Source organism: Suricata suricatta, chromosome 16 (genome assembly GCF_006229205.1).
Source record: "Suricata suricatta isolate VVHF042 chromosome 16, meerkat_22Aug2017_6uvM2_HiC, whole genome shotgun sequence".
NCBI classification, from domain to species: domain Eukaryota; kingdom Metazoa; phylum Chordata; class Mammalia; order Carnivora; family Herpestidae; genus Suricata; species Suricata suricatta.
Genome location: NC_043715.1, coordinates 45,251,236 through 45,270,367, shown reverse-complemented (window position 1 = coordinate 45,270,367; position 19,132 = coordinate 45,251,236). Strand labels below are relative to the sequence as shown.

General features: G+C 61.7%; 1 protein-coding gene across 3 annotated transcripts in view; it reads right to left on the bottom strand.

Moving 5' to 3' along the window:
• Positions 1-2,487: 2,487 nt before the first annotated feature.
• PAK4 (p21 (RAC1) activated kinase 4) overlaps positions 2,488-19,132 on the bottom strand; it is a 43,992-nt gene continuing 27,347 nt past the window's right edge. For 2 of the 3 annotated variants that reach the window (XM_029925535.1, XM_029925536.1), the window contains exons 2-10: positions 12,716-12,789; positions 11,260-11,517; positions 8,195-8,653; positions 7,555-7,983; positions 6,313-6,446; positions 5,988-6,114; positions 4,775-4,900; positions 3,851-3,985; positions 2,488-3,460 (exon numbers count right to left, since the gene is read on the bottom strand). In XM_029925535.1, the coding sequence (XP_029781395.1) occupies positions 3,305-3,460; positions 3,851-3,985; positions 4,775-4,900; positions 5,988-6,114; positions 6,313-6,446; positions 7,555-7,983; positions 8,195-8,653; positions 11,260-11,463 (1,770 nt within the window). In that variant the 5' untranslated portion in view covers positions 11,464-11,517; positions 12,716-12,789 and the 3' untranslated portion in view covers positions 2,488-3,304. The remainder of the gene's footprint in view (positions 3,461-3,850; positions 3,986-4,774; positions 4,901-5,987; positions 6,115-6,312; positions 6,447-7,554; positions 7,984-8,194; positions 8,654-11,259; positions 11,518-12,715; positions 12,790-19,132) is intronic. The other variant, XM_029925537.1, reaches the window with a different exon arrangement.

The window sequence follows — 19,132 nt, the reverse complement described above, 5'->3', positions numbered from 1 at the left end:
GGGTGCCTGGATGGCTCAGTCAGTTGAGCGTCTCTTGATTTCAGCTCAGGTCGCCATTCCAGGACATTGAGACGTCAAATGTGGCTAGTGCAGCCATGACACGGAATGCTTTATTTTATTTCATTAATTTAAAATTAAATAGCCACATGTGTTTAGTGGCTGCCGTTCTGGACAGCACAGATCAAGAGTTTTGTTGCGGTGTTAGGTACAGATTCAGTTTTCATTTATCTCCAGATAATGAACCAATTTCCCCAACACTATTATTAAACAACCTATTCTACCCTCATTGCTTTGTGGGGCCATCCTTACTGTACATTAAAGTCCTGAATACACTTGGGTCTGCCTCTGGGTTCTCCGGAGAAGCCCAGCGAGTCTAGCGAACAGCGGAGGAGACTCAGTTCTACAGTAATAGAATTGTTAGCCAGGCACACAGCCGCCCAGAATAAAGACTACGTTTCCCAGCCTCCCTTGCCGCTGGGGGAAACCATGTGACCAAGCTCTGGCCAATGAGGCGATGGTGCAACGTCTGGTCACGTCCTTCAAGGGGAGTGCCCACCTCGACCCGCCCTCCTCGGACCAGGTTCAGCCTGGGGTGTGGCCTGTGAATTTGCATTCCCAGCAGGTTCCCAGGGATGCTGCAGGTCCGGGAACCACACTGGGGAGAACCACTGGTCTGACTCGTTTCACTCACTCATTCTGGGTCTCTGTAAACATGCCTTTGACCTACAGGCTAATACCTCCTGACTCCCTCTCCCAGTTGAGAGCACAGCACCCCCTACCGGAGCCGAGGTACCGTTCACTGCTTGTGTCGCACCAGAGGTCAGAGGTCAGAGGTCGCGGCTGCTGTGTCACACTTGCCCTTGAGTGTTCCCTTGTCCTGCTGGAAGCCTGAAGACCTAACTTGCGTGGACCCCCCACCAGCTGGGGGCAGTAGGGTCCTGCCCACAGGAGGCACTGGTGCTGGGGGGCTGGAAGCTGGAAGCACCTGTGTTCCCCCAGCAGCAGAGGCACGAGGGGACTCCTGGGGTTCTGGCGGTGCCTCTGGGCCCTTCTGTTCCTCCAGCCCCACACGTGGCCAGGTTGCTGGCCCTGTTGGCTCCCCCAGACTTCCAACACTTTTGTAACCACCCCCAGTATTAAATCTCCTGTTTGAAACAACTAGAGGCGTTTGATGCTGCAGGTACCCCTTCTATGGGCAGCAGGACGGGGACACAGGGCCTGCAGAGACGTCCTCAGGGCCACCCAAAACCATTGTTTAAACTGCAGTGATGGTGACTAAGGGTGACAATCACAGCTGAGTCGCCTCCACCCCGTGATGACTGGATGATGGGGTGCCCATCCTTCAGCGGCAGTGGGGCGTCCTGGAGTGGCCCTGGGTCCCCAGGGGCTCTGTTCTTCGCAGTCCTCTCCTGGTTTTGGAATCACAGGCTTACCAGCCTCCTAAAATGAATGGAGTTTCTATCGTTTTTCTATTTTCTGGAGCAAATTGTACCGGGTAGGAATCACCTGATCCTTCCAAGTCAAGTAAGACTCCTTTGTAAAAGCATTTACGCTCCAAGCTTTTTCTTTGGTGTGTGTTTGGCGAGAGATGGGTGGGGGGTGTTACTTTGGACTTTTCTGGGTTTCCATTCCTCCTTATGCCAATTTTGGCTCTTCCCAGGGACACGACAGCTCCACCCAGACTCCAGCACATTCACACACGGCTACAGCTGCTGCCCTTGGTGTGATTCGATCTGAGTCCCCATCTAGCCTCAGTGCGTGTTCCGGGCCAGCCCTGTCACAGACATGGTGCCCCATCCTCAGGGAGCTCAGGGCCTGGGGAGAGGTATGCTGGGGGAGGGGGGGTCATGTGACTGTGGGGAGCGGGACATGTGGCCCAAGCCTTACTCTCTACATACTTCCTGCCCACACGCCAGGCTGAGGACCCCCGGTGCCCGCAGTGATGCGGTGCGCTCCACACTCTGCTCCCCCCGCCCCGGGGAGGACGCGCGAAATCAAAGCGGTCAGCGGCTGGATCACAGAGGCAGCCAGGTTACTTTGCTCTCTCCCCTTGTGGAGACCCAGGCTCAGCCCCCAGAACCCCGACTTGGAGGAAAGGCTTCGGCCAACTGAGCATCCCTAAAGCCGGCCACTCGACAGCGATCTGCCTTTGCCGATTCCAAAAGCCCACCTGCCCGCCTTTCTGAATGGCCAGTTTGCGATAACATCAACTCACTGAGATCATGTCCGTCCACTGAACACGCTCAAGACAAACTACCTTTAAAACAAGTTTCCAGTGAATCTCAGATTTGGCAAACCAGTCACCGAGGCTCATGGACTCTGGCAGACTGGCTGCTGGCAGGCCCGGGGAGTGAGACTCCGGGCCCCTAGTCAGGGGGCACTACTGGCTGCTTCGACCTGAACTGCCGGGGAGGCTGCCGCCCCCCAATCCCACACCAAGCGGCCCGGGCAGGGCGGGGCTCTCCACACACCACACACACACACACACACGAAACAAGAGAGCCTTTTAATTGTAAAACTAACTTGAGGGAGAGGCTGTTCCAAGGGGACAGGAACCTGATTCTTCAAGTGGTGGTTCTGTCCCCGGTGCCGCCCCGCAGGGCAAAGACCAGCCGTCCCAAGTCGGGACAGGGGCTAGTGTTATAAAATGACAATATAAATAGACTTCTAGAAAAGAGGAGGCTGTCCAGGCGCAGTAGTCGTCTGCAGAGGCTGGGGACGGGCGGGAGGCCCTGACCCCTGTCTCCCCATCCAGCCACAGAAAGGCGGTGCAGGGCTTGGGGAAAAGGCCACTCTTCAGACATTCATGATCGCCCCCCGCAATGGCTCGGAGGGGTGGGGGGACCGGGGGCTGTCAGGCAAGGTCTCTGAGACGCCCACTCGCAGGCCGGAGGACAGAGTGGGTGGACCTTCCGCACATGCACACGCGTGCACACACATGCACACCAGTGTGCACGCACACACACACACACACACCTTTCATAGTGTTCTCTCCATCCACCTCAGCCCCCACTGCAGATGATTTCCAGTGATGGGGGGCTGCCCATTCTTCCTGGAGACAGGAAGACACAGGGAGGGGGTCCAGGGCCCTCACGTGCTCCCACAAGTCCCTGTGTTTTTGTAAAAGTCACAAAGTCAAATCTGGAGTTCAGTAGTAGGGTCCTGCTCCCACCCCCCCAGCAAGAAGGGCGGTGCCACATGGAGTGTCTCCCAGGCTGAGGAGTGGGGGCTGGCCCCCTACTGGCCTGCCGCAGGGCGGGGGTGACCCCAGGGGCTCTTTGGTTCAGGGACAGGGCACGGGGCCTCATCTGGTACGGTGCTGGCGCATGAGGGGCACGATGCTGGCAGGCGGGCCCGCTTTGGCCAGGAACGGGTGCTTCAGCAGCTCGGCCGCCGTGGCCCGCTGGGCCGGGTCGCGCACCAGCAGGCGGTCCAGGAAGCCCTTCAGGGATGGGGACACCTGCCAGGAGGAGGGGGACACAGTCAGGGTGTCTGAGTGCCAGTTCCACTGCTCACTGGCCGTTGGGCCTCCGTGTGCTCTTCCGTCAAATGCCCAGGGAGGGGGCCTGAGGGTGCCGTGTGTCTAGAGCTCAGCCCCAGGGGTAGCAGCAAATCCAACCAGAGGCTCCTTTCTTCTGCATTTTCAAGGATTGTAAGGAGGTGACGTCCCGGGGGCACCCCTCCCTTGCCAGGGAGGCTCCTCTCCTGGACCTGGCTATGCTATGTGTGTTCAGCACAGCCACTGTGGGACGGACGGCCCAGGCTCAGGGGACCCGCAGGGGTGGGGGCTGGGGAGCCCAACACGGAGCGTCCTCTCCCCTATCCCACCCGCCTGCCGGCCAGGGCCCACCTTGTGCAGGTTTTTCAGTCGAGGTGGCAGGTTGTCCCGAATCATCTTCATGGCTTTGAGGGGTGGCTCATTGAAGTAGGGGGGCTCCCCGTCCACCATCTCGATCACCATCACCCCCAGAGACCAGATGTCCACCTGCAGTGAGGAAGGGACGGCGGGGCTGTGCTGGGGGAAGCCATGGAGGTGGGGAGGGGCCCCGCTTCTGCCTTTGCCTCTTTGTGACTGGGGTCCTGGGGCCCTGAACACCCGCTCCGGCACCCACCTAGCCAGACCCACACACCCCTTCTGCGGGGAGCTCGAAGAGTTGTGCGCATGCAGCACCCCTCCCTTATTCCTGCTAACCACGCCCAGGTCTCCAAGGGGAACCCCTCCACCCCTCCCAAAGAGCATGCTGGGATCCTGAACCAGGGGGCGGAATCAGCACAGCCGGGACATAGTAGTTGGTTCAGGGACAAGCACGTGACTTAAGTTGAGCCACTCAGAGTCAACCATAAGATTAATGAAAACAGTGGCACTGTGGGTGGGGGGACTAGGATGTGTACTCGAGGTGCTGGGCCATTGCTGCTCAGACATGAGGGGTGCCCAGCTGAGGACACACTGAAGAAGTCGGGGCTGGGACTGGGGAGGGACAGGGTGCATGGATGGCTGGGCCCGAAGCCTGTCCCCATGCCCAACTTCACAGTGTATGGGCCCCAGGCCTTTCGTGTTCAGCTAATTCTGATCTGGTTTTGTCACTCGCAGCCCTGGACGTGGCTCCGAACTAGCACCCAATCGGGGATAAATGCGCACGTTCGTGCCTACCTCCTCTCCCACAAGCCCATCCCCGGTGATCCATTTCCCAGACCAACCCCCCCCCCCCCCAGCACTGCAGCTGTTTCAGACGCCAGGGCTGACAGGCGGACAGCCGGGCCACCTCTCGCTTACCTCTGGCCCATAGGGGAGGCGAGAGATGAGCTCTGGGGCCATCCAGTAGGGCGTGCCGACGAGTGACTTCCTCCGTGGTACCTCCTTGCTCACCTGGGCACAGAACCCAAAGTCCGACAGCTTCACCTGCAGCAGGGCACAGGCAGTGGGAGGGGGGGTCACAGCGGCCGGAGGTGGGAGGGTGAGCAGCATCCGTCTGCGGCCTGGAGGTTAGAGCCAGACTGCTGGGCGGCTCCACCATCTGCCAGCAGAGGGCCTTCAGGTGTGTCACCTCCCCAGGATCACACAGCTGCCTTCCTGACAGGGTCTGCCTGGGGGCTCCTGGGGGAATCGGCCCAAGCCCCCTACAGGCTTTCTGGGGGCTCAGATCACCGCTGGCCCCCAAAGCCCATGCCCCAGGCCCCAGGCACAACCCTGCTTCGGAGGGCTGAGGGGTGTGGCCCACTCCACAACAACTACGTGCTCAGAGTCACGGATTCGCACCCGGTGAGGAGCCAGGGGCCCTTCCAGATCCTTGGGGAGATGTATGGATCCTCTCGTCCCCAGGAGATATATATGCACAGTTTCAGGGGCCCAGAGGCCCCCCAAACACACCTGTAGATGGCTTTAGTGGTTGGCGGAATGCAACAGCGACTCCCAGGGAAACTCGCCACCCCCACCCCCACCCCCACCCCCACCGAATGGCTTAGGCTTCCCGGGGATCGCAGGTGAACCACCAACAAGATTTTGGTGCAGGTCGAGGACCCCCTCCCGCTGAAATCCTGTCTACTCTTAAAATATAAACGCAGGTTCTGGGCACTGGGAGGCTCCTCTGGGACTGGGAACCTCAGTCCAGAAGATGGGAGACACCCAGCACCTCTGGGTGCTCGGTTAGGAACAGTCTCTCGGTGGAGGAGGCATATGGCCGAGAGCTGGAGCCGGCCACCCAGAGGCCCTCTGCCCTCTCTGGGCCCAGTGTGAGACTACAGTTCCCAGCATCCTGTGCTGAAGGCCGAGCCTCTGCCAGCCCAGGCCCCCAGGGACACGTGAACATAACCACCGCCCTCACCGGGCCTGGCCCCGACTCCGGACTGGCGTGTGAGGAGCAAACACACTTCCTGCTCCTCCAGCCACCGAACCCGGGGTCAGAGACACCCTCAGAGCAAGGAGAGCTGGGGAGAGGCAGGGGGAACTGGGGAGATGTGGGGGGAGCCCAAGCCACCCGGCTCCTCACCCTGCCGTCGTGGGTCAGGAGGATGGAGTCACTCTTGATGTCGCGGTGGATGACACCCTGAGCGTGGAGCACAGACAAGGCCTGCAGCACGGCCAGGCACACGGCGGCGATCTGCTCCTCGTTCATCCTGCGTGGGACGGGGCTCAGCGACGTGGGCAGATGGGGCCCCTCCCGGGGGCCCAAGGGGAATGCAGCCCTCCCGACTCCCAGACACGATGCCACCCCAGGGGGTCCGAAGGGACACAGCTCCCCCCCCCCCCACCGGACCCCGCCGCGGAGAGGCAGCAGGCTGGGTGCCCGTCGGGGTCTGGCCGCCTAGCGGTACCTGGTGTGGGTGACGATGTCGGTGAGGGCGCCGCCCTCCAGGAACTCCATCACCACCCAGAGCTCATCCCCGACCAGGTAGCTGTTGTACATCTCCACCACGTTCTCGTGCTGGTAGTCCCGCATGATCACCACCTGGGCACCGGGCTGGGTCAGTGCCCGGCGGAGCGCTGCCCTCCTGCCTCCCCTCCCGCATGGCCTGAGGCCCCACCCCAGGCTGGATCCCAGTCACAGCGGTCTCTACCGCTCACCAGGGTCATCCTGCACCGCCTGCCCCAGTGCCAAAGCCAATAGACCCCCAGGGCAGCTTGAGGCCTGCCGCCTGCACGGTGGCATCCACCCTACAGCGCGTGTTTGGATCCCGCTCTCTGACCAGTCTCTGAGTGGCCCCGAGGCCCAGGCTGGTGTCGGGAGTGGGACTCGGGACTCGGGAAGAGAACATTTACACACAGGGATGAGAGCCCAGGACAAGCAGACTATCGGCCAAGGTCAGAACAATGCACTTCAGGGGCAGAAGGTCTAACGAGACAAAGCTGGGGGGAGGTGGGAACATGCCACGTGCAGCTCCCACCCATCCCGCTGAGCAGCTCCCAGTGCAGCTGGAGGCCTGTAGTGTTGGGGGGCCGGGGGAAGGGTTATGGGGACAGCCAAGGAGTACTGAGACTGGGAGGCAAAAGCCAGCATTTAGATTTGGGCAAAGAGGCCAGACTTTTATTCTGAGGACACTGAGGGGTGGGGAGGGGGAACTGCAAGGGTCAGTTAAAGGGTGGGCAGTGGGACAGGTGCACATGTCCAAAAGAGCCCTTCAGCTGCCGTGTGGGGGTGCCCGGGGGTGCCCAAGGGTGGAGCCGGGCAGAGCCGAGCGGGAGAGGACAGGGCTGCACAGGGGCAGCTGGGAGATGGGGACAGGCCAGGGAAGGGGTAGGGCTGGGGGAGAGATCTGGGGGGCCAGTTTTGGAGGGCATGAGGGGTCTGGGGCTCAGAAGAGGCCAGAAGCGGGACACAGATGCAGTGGGGGTGGGGGTTGCAGAACGCAGAGGTGACAGCCTGTGAAGGTGTGAGGAGTAAGGAGAGGAGACAGGCCGAGAACCCAGCCCCAGGAACCCCGGCCCTGAATGGCCCTCTCCCATCCCCACCCCTACAGGGGCTGGCCTAGAATGGGCCTCGAAACCCACTGGTAGAAGACACCAGGAGGAAGGCGATGGTGGGGACAGGAGGGGAAAGGAGGGGACCCGAGGCCCACCTCGTTGAAGAGCAGCTCACGCCTCTGCTGCTTGCGCAGATCCATCTTCTTGACGGCCACCAGCCTGCCCGAGCTGCGCACGGTGGCAATGCACACGATGCCCGTGGAGCCCTCGCCGATCTTGATGAAGTTGTCCAGGTAGGAGCGAGGGTCGCCGGGGTCCACCACCAGCTGCAGGGCGGCCCGGAACTGCTCGTGGGACACTCGCTGGGGCTCCCGCTGTGGCGAGCGGGGGCCGGGGGCGGGGGGGACAGCAGGGGTGGTGACGGGGCGGGCCGGGGGCGCCAGCTGGGGTTCGGAGGCGTGGGGGCCCAGCACTCCTGGGCTGGGGGGCCCACGGGCTCGGGTGGGAGGCCGGGAGGAGGAGGACTGGGGGACAGCCCGGGCCCCTGCCGACGGCCCGTTGGGGGCCAGGTTGTAAGGCTCCCCCTGCAACAGAAAAGAGAGGCGGCCATGAGTGGAGGGGCCAGGGGCCAGCTCTGGTCCCTGAGCAGGACAGGGGCCCCAGCTGTGTGACAGACACACGAAGGTCAGGATGGAGATGGACAGTGGGCTGGGCACAGGTTGGGTTGGCAGGTGGGGAACGGGGAAGTTTTGGAAAAGGGGACGGCGGGAAGTCCTGGGGCTGGGGATTGGTTACCTGGGCACCCCGGGACGGGTGGTCCGTGTCGGCCCTCGGGTACGTGTTAAAGGGCCGACCAGCTGCCACTTTTGCCCCACTGGCCAGACCGGCAGGTTGGGGGGTGCTGACGTCAGGCCCAGAGAGGGGGCGTTTATCCCGGGAGGACTCCTGGGGTCCCCCCGCGCCTTCCCTGGAAGACTTGGGCCTCTTCTCTGGCCCCACCCGCCGCCTGTCGCCACTGCTGCCGCCCGCCTCGCTGCGACTGGCGACCCGGCCTTGGCCGCTCCCCTTCTCTGGGGCCCCTCTGGCCGTGCTGGCCGGCTCTGCGGGCATCCCGTTTTCCTGGCGGGCGCGGGCTGGCGGCGGCGGGCTGTCTCTCCGCAGGGAGTTGGAGCGTGTCACCGACATGTTCTCGAACTCGTCAAGCAGCAGCGTGAGGGCCCCATCCTTGGAGCCTTTGCTGCCCCGCACGATGGTCTGGGGTCCAGGGCAATGGCGGGACGGGGGCCGGGCAAGGAAGAGGAGGACACAGGACGTGGATCCGACACACAAGGACAGCACAACACAACACACACAGAGACAAGACAGAGACGGAATGAAGAAATGCCATGGGGTGATGATGGCCGGGCGGGTGGGGAGGCACCGGGGAGGCCCCTGCAGCCCCTCCCACACCGCTGAGTCCCTCTGTCTGTCTGTCTGTTGCAGGAGGAGAGCTGGAGGATTAGCCTCCTGCAGAGCAGGCTGTCTGCAGTCCTGCTCCTGGCCTCCCCCCTCCCCCCCACTGAAGCACTCCCTGTCTTTCTGCAACTCTCCAGGCTGGGAGCAGGCTTCTGCCCTGTGGGCCGGAGGGGGTGGGGGCACAGCCCACGCCACCCTGTAATCAGCCCCAGAGAGCCGACAATTACAGGATGCTGGGGCCAGGGCATGGCTTGGACCTCTGCCTCTCCTGCGGCCCGCAAGGGCTGTCAGCCCCAATACCACGCTCTTGGGTTCCCTGGAAGCCAAGGGTGGGGCACAGGGACAGTCAGGAAGCGCAGGGCAGGAGTGCCCCAGGAGTGACAGGGGCAAATGCGAATTCCGTGGCGGGCACAGTGGACCCAGAGTGCGTCCCACCCACACCTCACCTGCCACGTCCACCACCCTGATCTGGGCCTCAGCCGCCTCTCCCCTTGAGTACTGAGTCAAAACCTCCAGGATTCCCCCAGTCCCCACTCAGCTCCAGGCACACTCCCACTTCAGGACCTTTGCACTGGCTGTCAGCTCTTCCTAGAACATCTTCCCCCAAGTATGCCCATAGCTCCTTCCCTTCCCTCTTTCAGGCTTGCTCCGCGTCTCAGAGGGAAGCCTTCGCTGACTACCCGCAGTCTAAAATGCCAGCCGCCAACTCTCCCTGTTCCCGTTCCCTGCCTCCTTCTGTCTCTGAGTACTCAAAACTAGCTGACATGCGGCACTCATAAGCTGACAGTCACCTGCACCCCCAGTGCAGTGTTCATGAAGGGCAGCTATCGTCCTGTCCTGTTTTCCTGCTCTGGCCCATCTCGGCGCCCAGGACGGCGTCTGGGTCATATGCAGAGAGCGCTCAGTAAACACTGGCTGAACCAGACAGGGGTGGGGTGCTGGGGGAGGCTGCGGGAAGCAGAGAACACGCACCCCATCCCACTGCTACCGGTCACTGCTAGGCAGGGACGAGGGCCCAGGGCTGCCAGACAGCCTCCAGCCAGAGCTGACTCAACTGTGCAGAGAACACCAATGCCACAAAAGCCCACCTCTCCCAGCCCAGGAGCCCAGGGAAGAAGGTAGCTACCCGCTCACACTCTGCCGCTCGGGTAAGAGCCGAAGTCGCTGCGGGCTGGGGGAGGGCCTGCGGGGACTGGAGAGGTTCCCAGACGGACAGCAGCCCCTGTGGCACCTTTGTGTGAATTACGACAAGGCACCTCATCCTCCGGGCAAGGCTCACGGGGACAGGCTGAGCTGAGGCTAGACTTTAGGGGGTGCCCCAGGGAGGCCACAGCCAGCGCTCCCACGGCCCTGGGGCCAGCCAGGGGAGGCAACTGAGGGGGGCTGGGTGGTGCCCAGGAGAGCCTCACATGCAGATGTGAGGCCTTGGCTGCTTTAAGCCGCGGCAAAGACTGCAAAGTATTCCAAAGGCCTGCGTGCAATGCCCCGACACCTCGGCGGGCCACCGGATGGAGATCCTGGTCCCCCTGGTGAGTGTCTGCCCTTGCGTCTATACCCGCCACATGGTCACTAAGGCTGCCCTCCCACCAGGCAGGGGCTGGGCACTAGGAGAGGATGAGTCAGCTGCAGGCCTGCCCCCAGGCGCTGGGCCCGCTGCTGGGCACACCCATCTCCGCCCCTTGAACAACCCTGGCTGTGTGCCCCTGGGCCCCGGCCCTTCCGGGTTCCCGCTGCCCGTGGGGTGAAGTCCATGCTTAGAAGCCAGCTTCCCGGGCTGGGCAGGCTCACGCCCCGTCACCCAGCCGGCCTCCCCACAGGCCATGCCTGGGCGCCCGGACCATGCAGACAGGAAAGGGGGTAAGGGCATGGGCCTTGGGAAAAGACCAACCCCACCCATTTGCCCAAGATGGTGAGGAAAAAAGCCCCAAACTGAAAGACCCCCAAGGCTTCCTCCCCTAAAATCGGGCCTCCTGTACTTTTGGCACAGAGACTCCTCTGCAGCCCTCGGGGCCCCGCAGGTGTCCTCCAAGAAGCTTCGGGGCTGGGTCGGCGGTTCCTCTGAGCCTAGCCTGACCATGGTTGTGGGGGTATCTGTCCCTTGCCCCAGGACAAGTGTCCGGTACTGGGGACAGGCATGGAGCCCAGGGAGAGGAGCAGGACTTGGAGGGGTGGGGGGCTGCTGCAGGGGTCAAGGTAGCAGTCGGTGTTGAGAGGCAAGGGGAGGGATCAGCCAGTGGAGGGGTGAAAGGTCAGCGCCGGGGGCGAGGAGCGAGGTGGACGGTTGGAGTGTGTCTGTCTGGCGGTCAGTGAGGTGCCGGCCGCAGGATCAAGCGTGGGGTCAAAGGCCGGGGGTGCCGTGTGGGGTGGGTGGGGGGCAGGAGGGGCAGTGGTGGGCGCTGGCCTACCTTGGGGGCCCCGGGCTGGATGGAGGTGATGCAGGCGGGGTCCACCAGGGGCTTGGGGCGGCGGGCCGACTCCTCGATCAGGCTCTGCCACTGGCGGGGCAGCCCCGTGAACTTCTGCTCGTGCTGGTCGAAGCCCGTGTGCACGCGGTGCTCGAAGTTGGATGGTGCGGAGATCTCCACCCGCTTCTTCTTCTTCCCAAACATGGTGCGGGGCTCTGGGCACCGCGAGGGCGCGGGCTCGGGCTTTTATCAGCAGACCTGCGGGAAGGGGCCACTCACCAGAACCTGCCTGCTCCTCCCTGGTCCTGTCCCTCCTCACCTCCTCCCTGGTCTCCCGTCCCCCACCGGCAGCCCGAGGGACCCTGTGGACACCTGCCTCCGTTCTGAGCCCTCAGCCGAGTCCTCCTGGTGGCCTACTCCACACAACCTGCCCTTGTCACCTCTCTGCTCTCACCTCCCCTTCGCTCACACTCACACGGGTTTTCAAACCTCAGTGCCTTTGCACTGGCTGTTCCCTCCTCATGGAACACTGTTCCCCCATATCCACGCCCGGCTCCCTCCTTCCCCTCCTTCAGGTCCCAGGAGTTGTTGGTGAATTTTTTCCTGACTGTCCCAAGTTAAAAGAGGCACCCCACTAGCCTTCCATGACATCACCTCATAACACACTTAATGTCTGGAAATTCTGCTGTTTGTTCTTGTGTTTACTAGCTCGGCGTCTATACCCGCCAGCACTAGAGTATCAGTGCCACAGGCCAGGTCTCACCTGCCCAGTGTCCCTGTGTCCCATCCCATCCCCAGCACCATGCCAGGCACACAGCATGTGCTCAGTGACCGATTCCCAAAGGCGTGCCCTCAGCCACCTCTGCTTTCCCAGCCCGGAATCTGGGCCAACCCCACACACCTGTGGGTCCCTGTTCAACAGCTGCTTACCCAGCACGACCCCTAGGAGCCTTACCGCCACACTCCCACTTTCTAGATGAAGAGATTGAGGCTCACAGAAGTGAGTTCACACAGTGGGGAAAGTTCTACTGTGCAGCGGATACTAACAGACAAAACAATGCCCACTTTTGGGTGAATTCTTGAGATAGTACCAGGCATAAATGAAAAGCCAGTTTTAAAACCCAAGGGGCTGTAGGGAGAGATGTGCAGTGTCCCGCAGTGTCCCACTGACCGGGGCCATGAGGGGAAGGGGACTCAAATGGCCAGAGCACAAATCTCTCTCTGCCACTTATGACACGTGACCTTGGGCAAGTACTTGACCTCTCTGTGCCTTGGATCAAGCCTCACAGGGCTGCTGTGAGGATTAACTGAGTTAATGGGAGCAGAGCCGGGCACGGCGGGAGGGCCCTGTCCACGTGTGTGACTCGGTGATAAGGCGCACTCCTCAGTGTCTGAGGGAGGACAGTCCCAGGTCCTGCTCCCCTGTCCCACACGTGGGCCCCGGAGTCCCACAGACCTGGTTTGATGCTGGCTGTGCTAGAAGTGCCCTCGGGCAGGTGACGTCTCCTCTTGGGGCCTCGAGTTACTCATCTGTAAAACGGGAAAAAAAACCATTCATTCATTCATTCATTCATTCATTCACCAGTAACCCACTCCTCTGTGCCCAGTCCTATACTGGAGGATGCTGGGACACGGCGGTGACCAAGATAGCCCCCTGACAGCCCATAGTGCTCGGGGCTGGGGTCAGGGAGCACCAGGCCAGTATGAAGGATGGTCGGGTGGGGACCAGGGGACGCTTCCCAGAAGAGAGGCCGTGTGAACTAAGACCCAGAGGATGAGGGGAAATGCACTGGGCGGGGATCTCCGTCTGGTTCAGGCTGGCTCGCAGGGCCTGGCACAGTGCCTGACCCAGGGTCGGCCCCAGGCTTAGTGAGTCTTGTGACCTAATGAGGACGCTCTCAAGCGTGTCGGGGATGCGGCCCTTCAGCCCGGTTCTCCTCCCTCCCGGGTCCTCTCCTGTGGGAGCAGCTCTGCAAGGCTAGGAGAACGGGCTGCCACCCCTCGCCCAGAGGTAGGACCATCAGTAGGTAGCCATCGAGGAGAACCGGTTTGGTAGCAGGAGCCCAGTGGGAGGGGGTGGGGACCCAGCAGACAACCAGTCTCAACTTGTCTCTGGGCAGCAGGTGGCCAGAGCCAGGTCCGGCCAGGGCTCCCCGAGCAGGTCCAATTTCCCAGCCTGCTCTGGGGCCCCTGGCTGCTGGGATACGGCAGCCCTGGCCAGGATGAGGGCCCCTTTGCCTCTGCCTCTCTCCCTTCTCTGACTCCAACTAAGCCAGGAGCCCCTTCAATGTCTCCCCCACCAACCCCCGTCTTCCAGCCCATGGAACCCTGCTCACCCCTCCCCCAAGACTTCCATCCCTGGTCCCACCCACCCAGTCCTGGCTCCAACCTCTCTGTCCTCGGCTCTCCCCCCCACCCCCTTCCTAGTACCAGTCCTTGCCTTGTCCCCACAGCCGGCCTTTCCCCGGTCCTCCCTGCTGTCACCCCAGAGCCTCGCTTCCACCTCCTCACTGTGTTCCCAGAAGTGCCCCCACCTGGCCCCAGGCCTAGCCTCATCCCTCACCTTGGCCTCTCTCACTCCACCCTACCCTTTGTCCACCAGGCAGCCCACAGCTGGAGGTACCAAGTCACTCCAGGGGCACAGGATTAGCCACGTGACCCCTCACCAAACCAGGAGAGGGAGGGGCTGACCCCGAGGTGGGAGGAGCTCAGCCGGGAGATGGGTGCACTGCCTGGCACTTGGGACAGCCGACTTGGAGCCCTCACCAAACCCCAAGCCACCTCTGTTTATCCTGCAGCCAGCCCTGTTTATCCTGCCCTGCAAGCGTGAGACCCTGCAAGGGAAGGGATGGAGGGACACACCTCCGGATATTTGCCCGGGGGCCACCCCTTCCCTCTGGGCACTGGAGGGCGGGACAAACAGAGGAACTGGCCGTGTTTATAGTGATCGGGCTCCAGCTCCACCCTGGACGGCTCCGGCCTCTGGCTCCCTCACCGAGCTCCCCACGTGCACCAAGTACCCAGGCCCTTATGGGGGCCACAGAAGGGAAGGCAGAGGAGCCACTGCATGAAAGGCAGATGCCTGTGCTGGGAGCATGGCAGTGAGCGAAGGCAGGGTGCCGGGGTGCCCCAGCACGCCTGGAACCCGAGTCAGCCCAGGGCCCAGAGCCTGGCTGCGGTGCCCTGAGCCTCCTCACCTCCTGTACCCGCAAACCCACCCACCGTGGGAGCTCAGCTGCGAGAGGCCGGCGGCTCGGCCACTCAGGGCCTAGGTCTCCTCCTCTGTTACAGAGGATGCCAGTGCCTGCTCCCTGGGGCTCTTACAGGAGTCAGAGGGAAAGCACGAGGCCCCGCCTGCCTGGCAGTAAGGAAGCGCTCAGCAAAGACCGGTCATCACTTACCTGAGCACCTACTGTGTGCTGGCCCCTCCTCCAAGCACCCAGCCAGAGTCCCTCATTGAATCCGCACAGTGACCCACAAGGAAGCAGCCATCCCAAGCCCCGCATTACAGACAAGGTAAACCGAGGTGCAGGCAGGGCACAGGCCACTTGCCCAAGTCACACAGCTTGGCAGCAAGCGACACGAGGCTCCAGACCTACTAACCCGCAGCCTGTGCCCGGGCAGTTCTCAGAAATAAAGGCGGCTACCCCCTTAAGTCCCTCATCCAGGGCATCCAGGATTTGAACTTGGGCAGGTGGGCACCCAAGCCCAGGCTCTTCCTTCCCTGCCTGGCCTGCCCCCAGGGCGACAGGGCCACCACTGTTTCTGTCAGCATCATGGCCAGGGTGCCTGCCTCCCTCCCACTCGAGCCCCCAGTCCTTGCGCACACCCTGTGCTTCCGGTCCTGCACTGACCCCGCCTGGGGCTGAGGGTCCCTACCTCCTGTCTCTCCTGTCCCAGGCCTTCAAGGTGGCGGGAGGCAACACAGAGTGGGGTTCCTGCCCCTGCCCCCTGTCCCTATCCCTATCCGCCTTTACCACAGGCCTTCAGCAGGACACTGAAGCAGAAAAGACGACCACAAACCAGTCAGTCCCTGCCACCAAATGTGCCTTACCGAGGCTCAGCTCTGCGACCTGCATCGCTGCCACCACCACGAGGGCCCCCACGGCCCTGCACAGATGGGGACCCTGAGCTCACGGACCCCTGGTGACCTCGGTGGGGCAGCTGTTCTCATTCCCATTTTGCAGACGTGCAAAGTGAGGATCCCAAAGGTGAAATCTCCTGCTCAGGTTACCAAGCTGAGCTGGGCCTAGAAGAGTCGGTCCCACTATAGAGTCGCCCTCCTTAAGCCTTCTGCTGGCCGCCAAGGCTCCTCCCTGCGGTCCCGGGGCCTGAATGACCGGCCTGTCACCTCTGCTCCCTCGTTCATTCTGCCCCAGCCACATGGGCCTCCTTGCTGCTCTTCAAACCCTAGACATGTCCCCCACCTCAGGGCCTTTGCACTGGCTGTCACCCCACCTGCTGGAACATCATTCTCCCTGATCTGTACAAGCCCCCTCCTTCTTTCCCCCTACCCAGGTCTGTGCTCAACTATCCCTGTTTCCGTCCCGGCTCCCTCTATGCCTTTTTCTTTGCACCTGTCTTTCGTCTTGCTCCCTGCTGGACCCCAATGTCTACAACACAGTCTCAGCCCACATAGGCACTCAAGGAATCTTTGGTGAGTAAACCGATTCATCTGTACCCGCTCGGCTGCAGCCCTGCTCGGACACCTCCGACCTTGCCTAGGCAGTCCTTGGGGAACTCTGGTGGAGAGATGCCCAGGACCCAGGGGCAGCAGGTGAAGCAGCGTCAGACAGAGGGGACACAGGAGGACAGCATGCAGACGCCTCTGAGGTCCGGGGTTCGATATCCCGAGAACGCAGGCGCATTTTGCATTCTACTCTCAAATGTTCATTGCAATTAAAAAAAGGTCTTTTGAATTATTCAACATGTGGGACAGGTGGTTTCCAACAGGTCCCAGCAAAAGCTCCAGATTGCCTAGGGACCCCTGGATTCACCGGCTCTACATTCTAAACTTTCAAAAGGAGAAAATGAAGGCCACACACCCACTCACCTGAACTCTCCCCACCAAGGAAATCAGCTCCAGCGGAAGAGCAAGATCCACTTGGGTGACAGAGCTGTGTCGGGGTCCAGCGAGTGCGTGTGCCAAGCCCCCTGCCTCCTGTCCCCTGTCCCCTTCCATCCCCCCAGGTGCTGACTACAGCTGCAGTTCGGAGAGCTGACCTAGCAGGAACCGGGGGCCCAGGGGAAGAGCAGGGGGTGTGACAGCATCATGGTCCTGCTTTCATATTCACCCAAATGAACCCCTCGATCAGGAAGAGGACTCAAAGGAGGGCTCACTGTCCCTGGCCTGCACCCAGGGCTTTCACCCCTGGCTCCCACTCACCTTTCTGCCAAACCTTCCCCCGCTGGCTCCGGGAAGCAACCCGGCCCCCAGCAGAAGCCTCACAGGGGCCCTACCACCCCACCTCCACCCATGCTGGTCTCTTGCGTGCCCAGCTGTACAGCGCCCCGCCCTCCCCATCCAAACATCTCTCCCAGCCTCCCGCCTGGAGCCGAGTTCCTCCAAGGAATCCTCAGAGACCCTGACCCCAGACCCTGCCAGGAGCTCTGGGCACCTGCTCTACCCACAAAGGACCGCATCATGCTCTGCCCGGCCGGGGCTGGGCTCCCAGCGGTGATCAGGACAGCAGCAGCCTCCCTGCCCATGCCGAGCTCGTGGTCTGGGGAAAAGGAGACTGTCGATAAATGAGCTGAATCAGAAAAATATCTAGCAAGTCAGATGGTAAGTGCTGAGGAAGGGTCAGGAGAGGTTGGAATTTTCAATGAAATGGTCAGGGGGCACGTGGCTGGGAAGGGGACCTGAAGGGGAAGGGGAGAGGGAACCATGGGGATACCTGGAGGAAGAGCACTGGGCAGGGGCCGCACATAGGGAAGAGTCAGGACAAACATCGCCAGGTGTGGTCAGAGCAGAGGAGGCCGAGTGGCGGGGACAGATCATGTAGGGGCCATGGGGATCACTCTGTCCCTTCCCTGGAGTGAGGCAGGGCCACACAGGGGCTCTGGGCAGAGACGGCCACAGGCTCCCCATGGCCAAGCGTGGGGGGCAGACTGGGACCGGGGAGCCTAGGGAGGTGCAGGACGCGAGGGTCCAGCGGGAGATGGGGGTGGGACCATGTGGCGGCTCAGGAGGGAGAAGTGGGCAGGCTCCAGGCGTGTTGCCACGGTCGAGATGACAAGACTTGCTGAGGACCGACAGCACTTTCCGTACTAGAGCGCCGCGGGGGCGGGGGCCTGGTCCGGTCTTGCCCATCACCGCACCCCGAGTGCGCAGCGCATTCGTCTGCCCTCTGTCGGCCCCCATGTCACCTAACAGGTGACACAATTATGAGAGTGCCTCTCATCTCCCACTGAGTCAGTGGCTCGGCACAGGCCGGAACCACGTTTCAGTAGGTTATGGCTCGGTCCCTGCACCTAGAGCCGGCTGCCCCTTCTTGGTGGCTGAGTAGATGGAGGGGACAGGTGCGTGCTTTGGTGCCGACTCTGGCCCAGGCCCGCACCAGGCGTGCAGACAGGCCATGGGGCGCCCTCCCCCGAGTTCCTCTTTCCAAAACCAGAGCACCGAGGTCCAGAGAAGGGAAGTCACAGCCCAGGGTTGCCCAGCGCCAGGCCACAAAAGTGCCTACTCTGACCCACAGAGAAGGCATGAGTGCCACCTCCTCTGCCGCCTGTTTCCCTGTGGCCCAGGCTCCAGACTAAAGGATCCCAGAGGTTTATGGGACAAGAACGAGGACAGAGACAACTCTACTACCAATAACCAGAACCAAGATGAGAAAGGCTGCCTCCCTTGAGGAGGGAACCAAGAGCAAAGTTAAACCAGCAGATTTCCCCAGGCTTCCCCCTTGGATCAAACTCCCCCCTGTGACTTACCAAGGCCCTGACTGGGGGCTCTGCCTACCTCAGGACCTCATCCCTCCCCTTCTCTTCACTGCAACTATGCTGGCCTCTTGCTTTTCTGTCTCAGACACCTCAAGCTTATTCTAGCCTCAGGGCCTTTGCACCTACTCTTCTCTCTGCCCAGAGCTGCAGTGGCTCACCCTGCACAGAAAACCTCATTAGAAAGGCTTTTCTTGACTCCTGGCAAAATTTGCATCCCTGCTTTATTATCTTCCTCCGTGGCATTTATTAGCACCTGACCTCGTGTGCATACGGACTGCTGGTCCCCTCCCCCTCCTCTCCTCCCCCCCCACAGAGGCTCCCTTTCCCTGAGAGCAGGAGCCTTTGTCTCATTCTCGCTGTATCCCTGGCATCTGGAGCAGCAGGCATTCAGCAAATATTTGTGGAACAGATGAGCGATGCCATTGCCCAAGTGATGCGTCCAGACCCTGAGGGGGAACAGGCGAGGCCGGTGGAGGCGGAGAGCAGACATCAGTGCCGATCCCTGCCCCACAGCGCCTGCAACTCCGACCCTGAGGCTCCAGCAGGACCTGGTCTGGTCTTTAGAGACCGATTCCGGCTATTTGTGAAGAGGCTGGTCTATGTTCTAAACAGCACAAGGCTGCCCACTGTGATCCTCTCCCGGGCCCTGCCCACCACAGGGAGGCCCACCCCTGCCACGCTGCCGAGGCTCCAAACGTGAGGAAGTGGTGGCCTATTTTGGCAACAGGCAAGAGGCAGCCCAGTGACAGATGCTGTGGGAAATCCATCAGTCCCCATAACAGATGAAATCCCCCAAGATGACACAGACCCAGGGGTCCCTTGGGCCATGGGAGGGCTGGGGAGCGAGGCGCAGCCCTGCCAACCCCCCCACCCCCGGCCTTTGTGCAGACAGTGCCAGGCAGGGACCCGGGAGGCCTGGGTGGTTAGAAGCCCA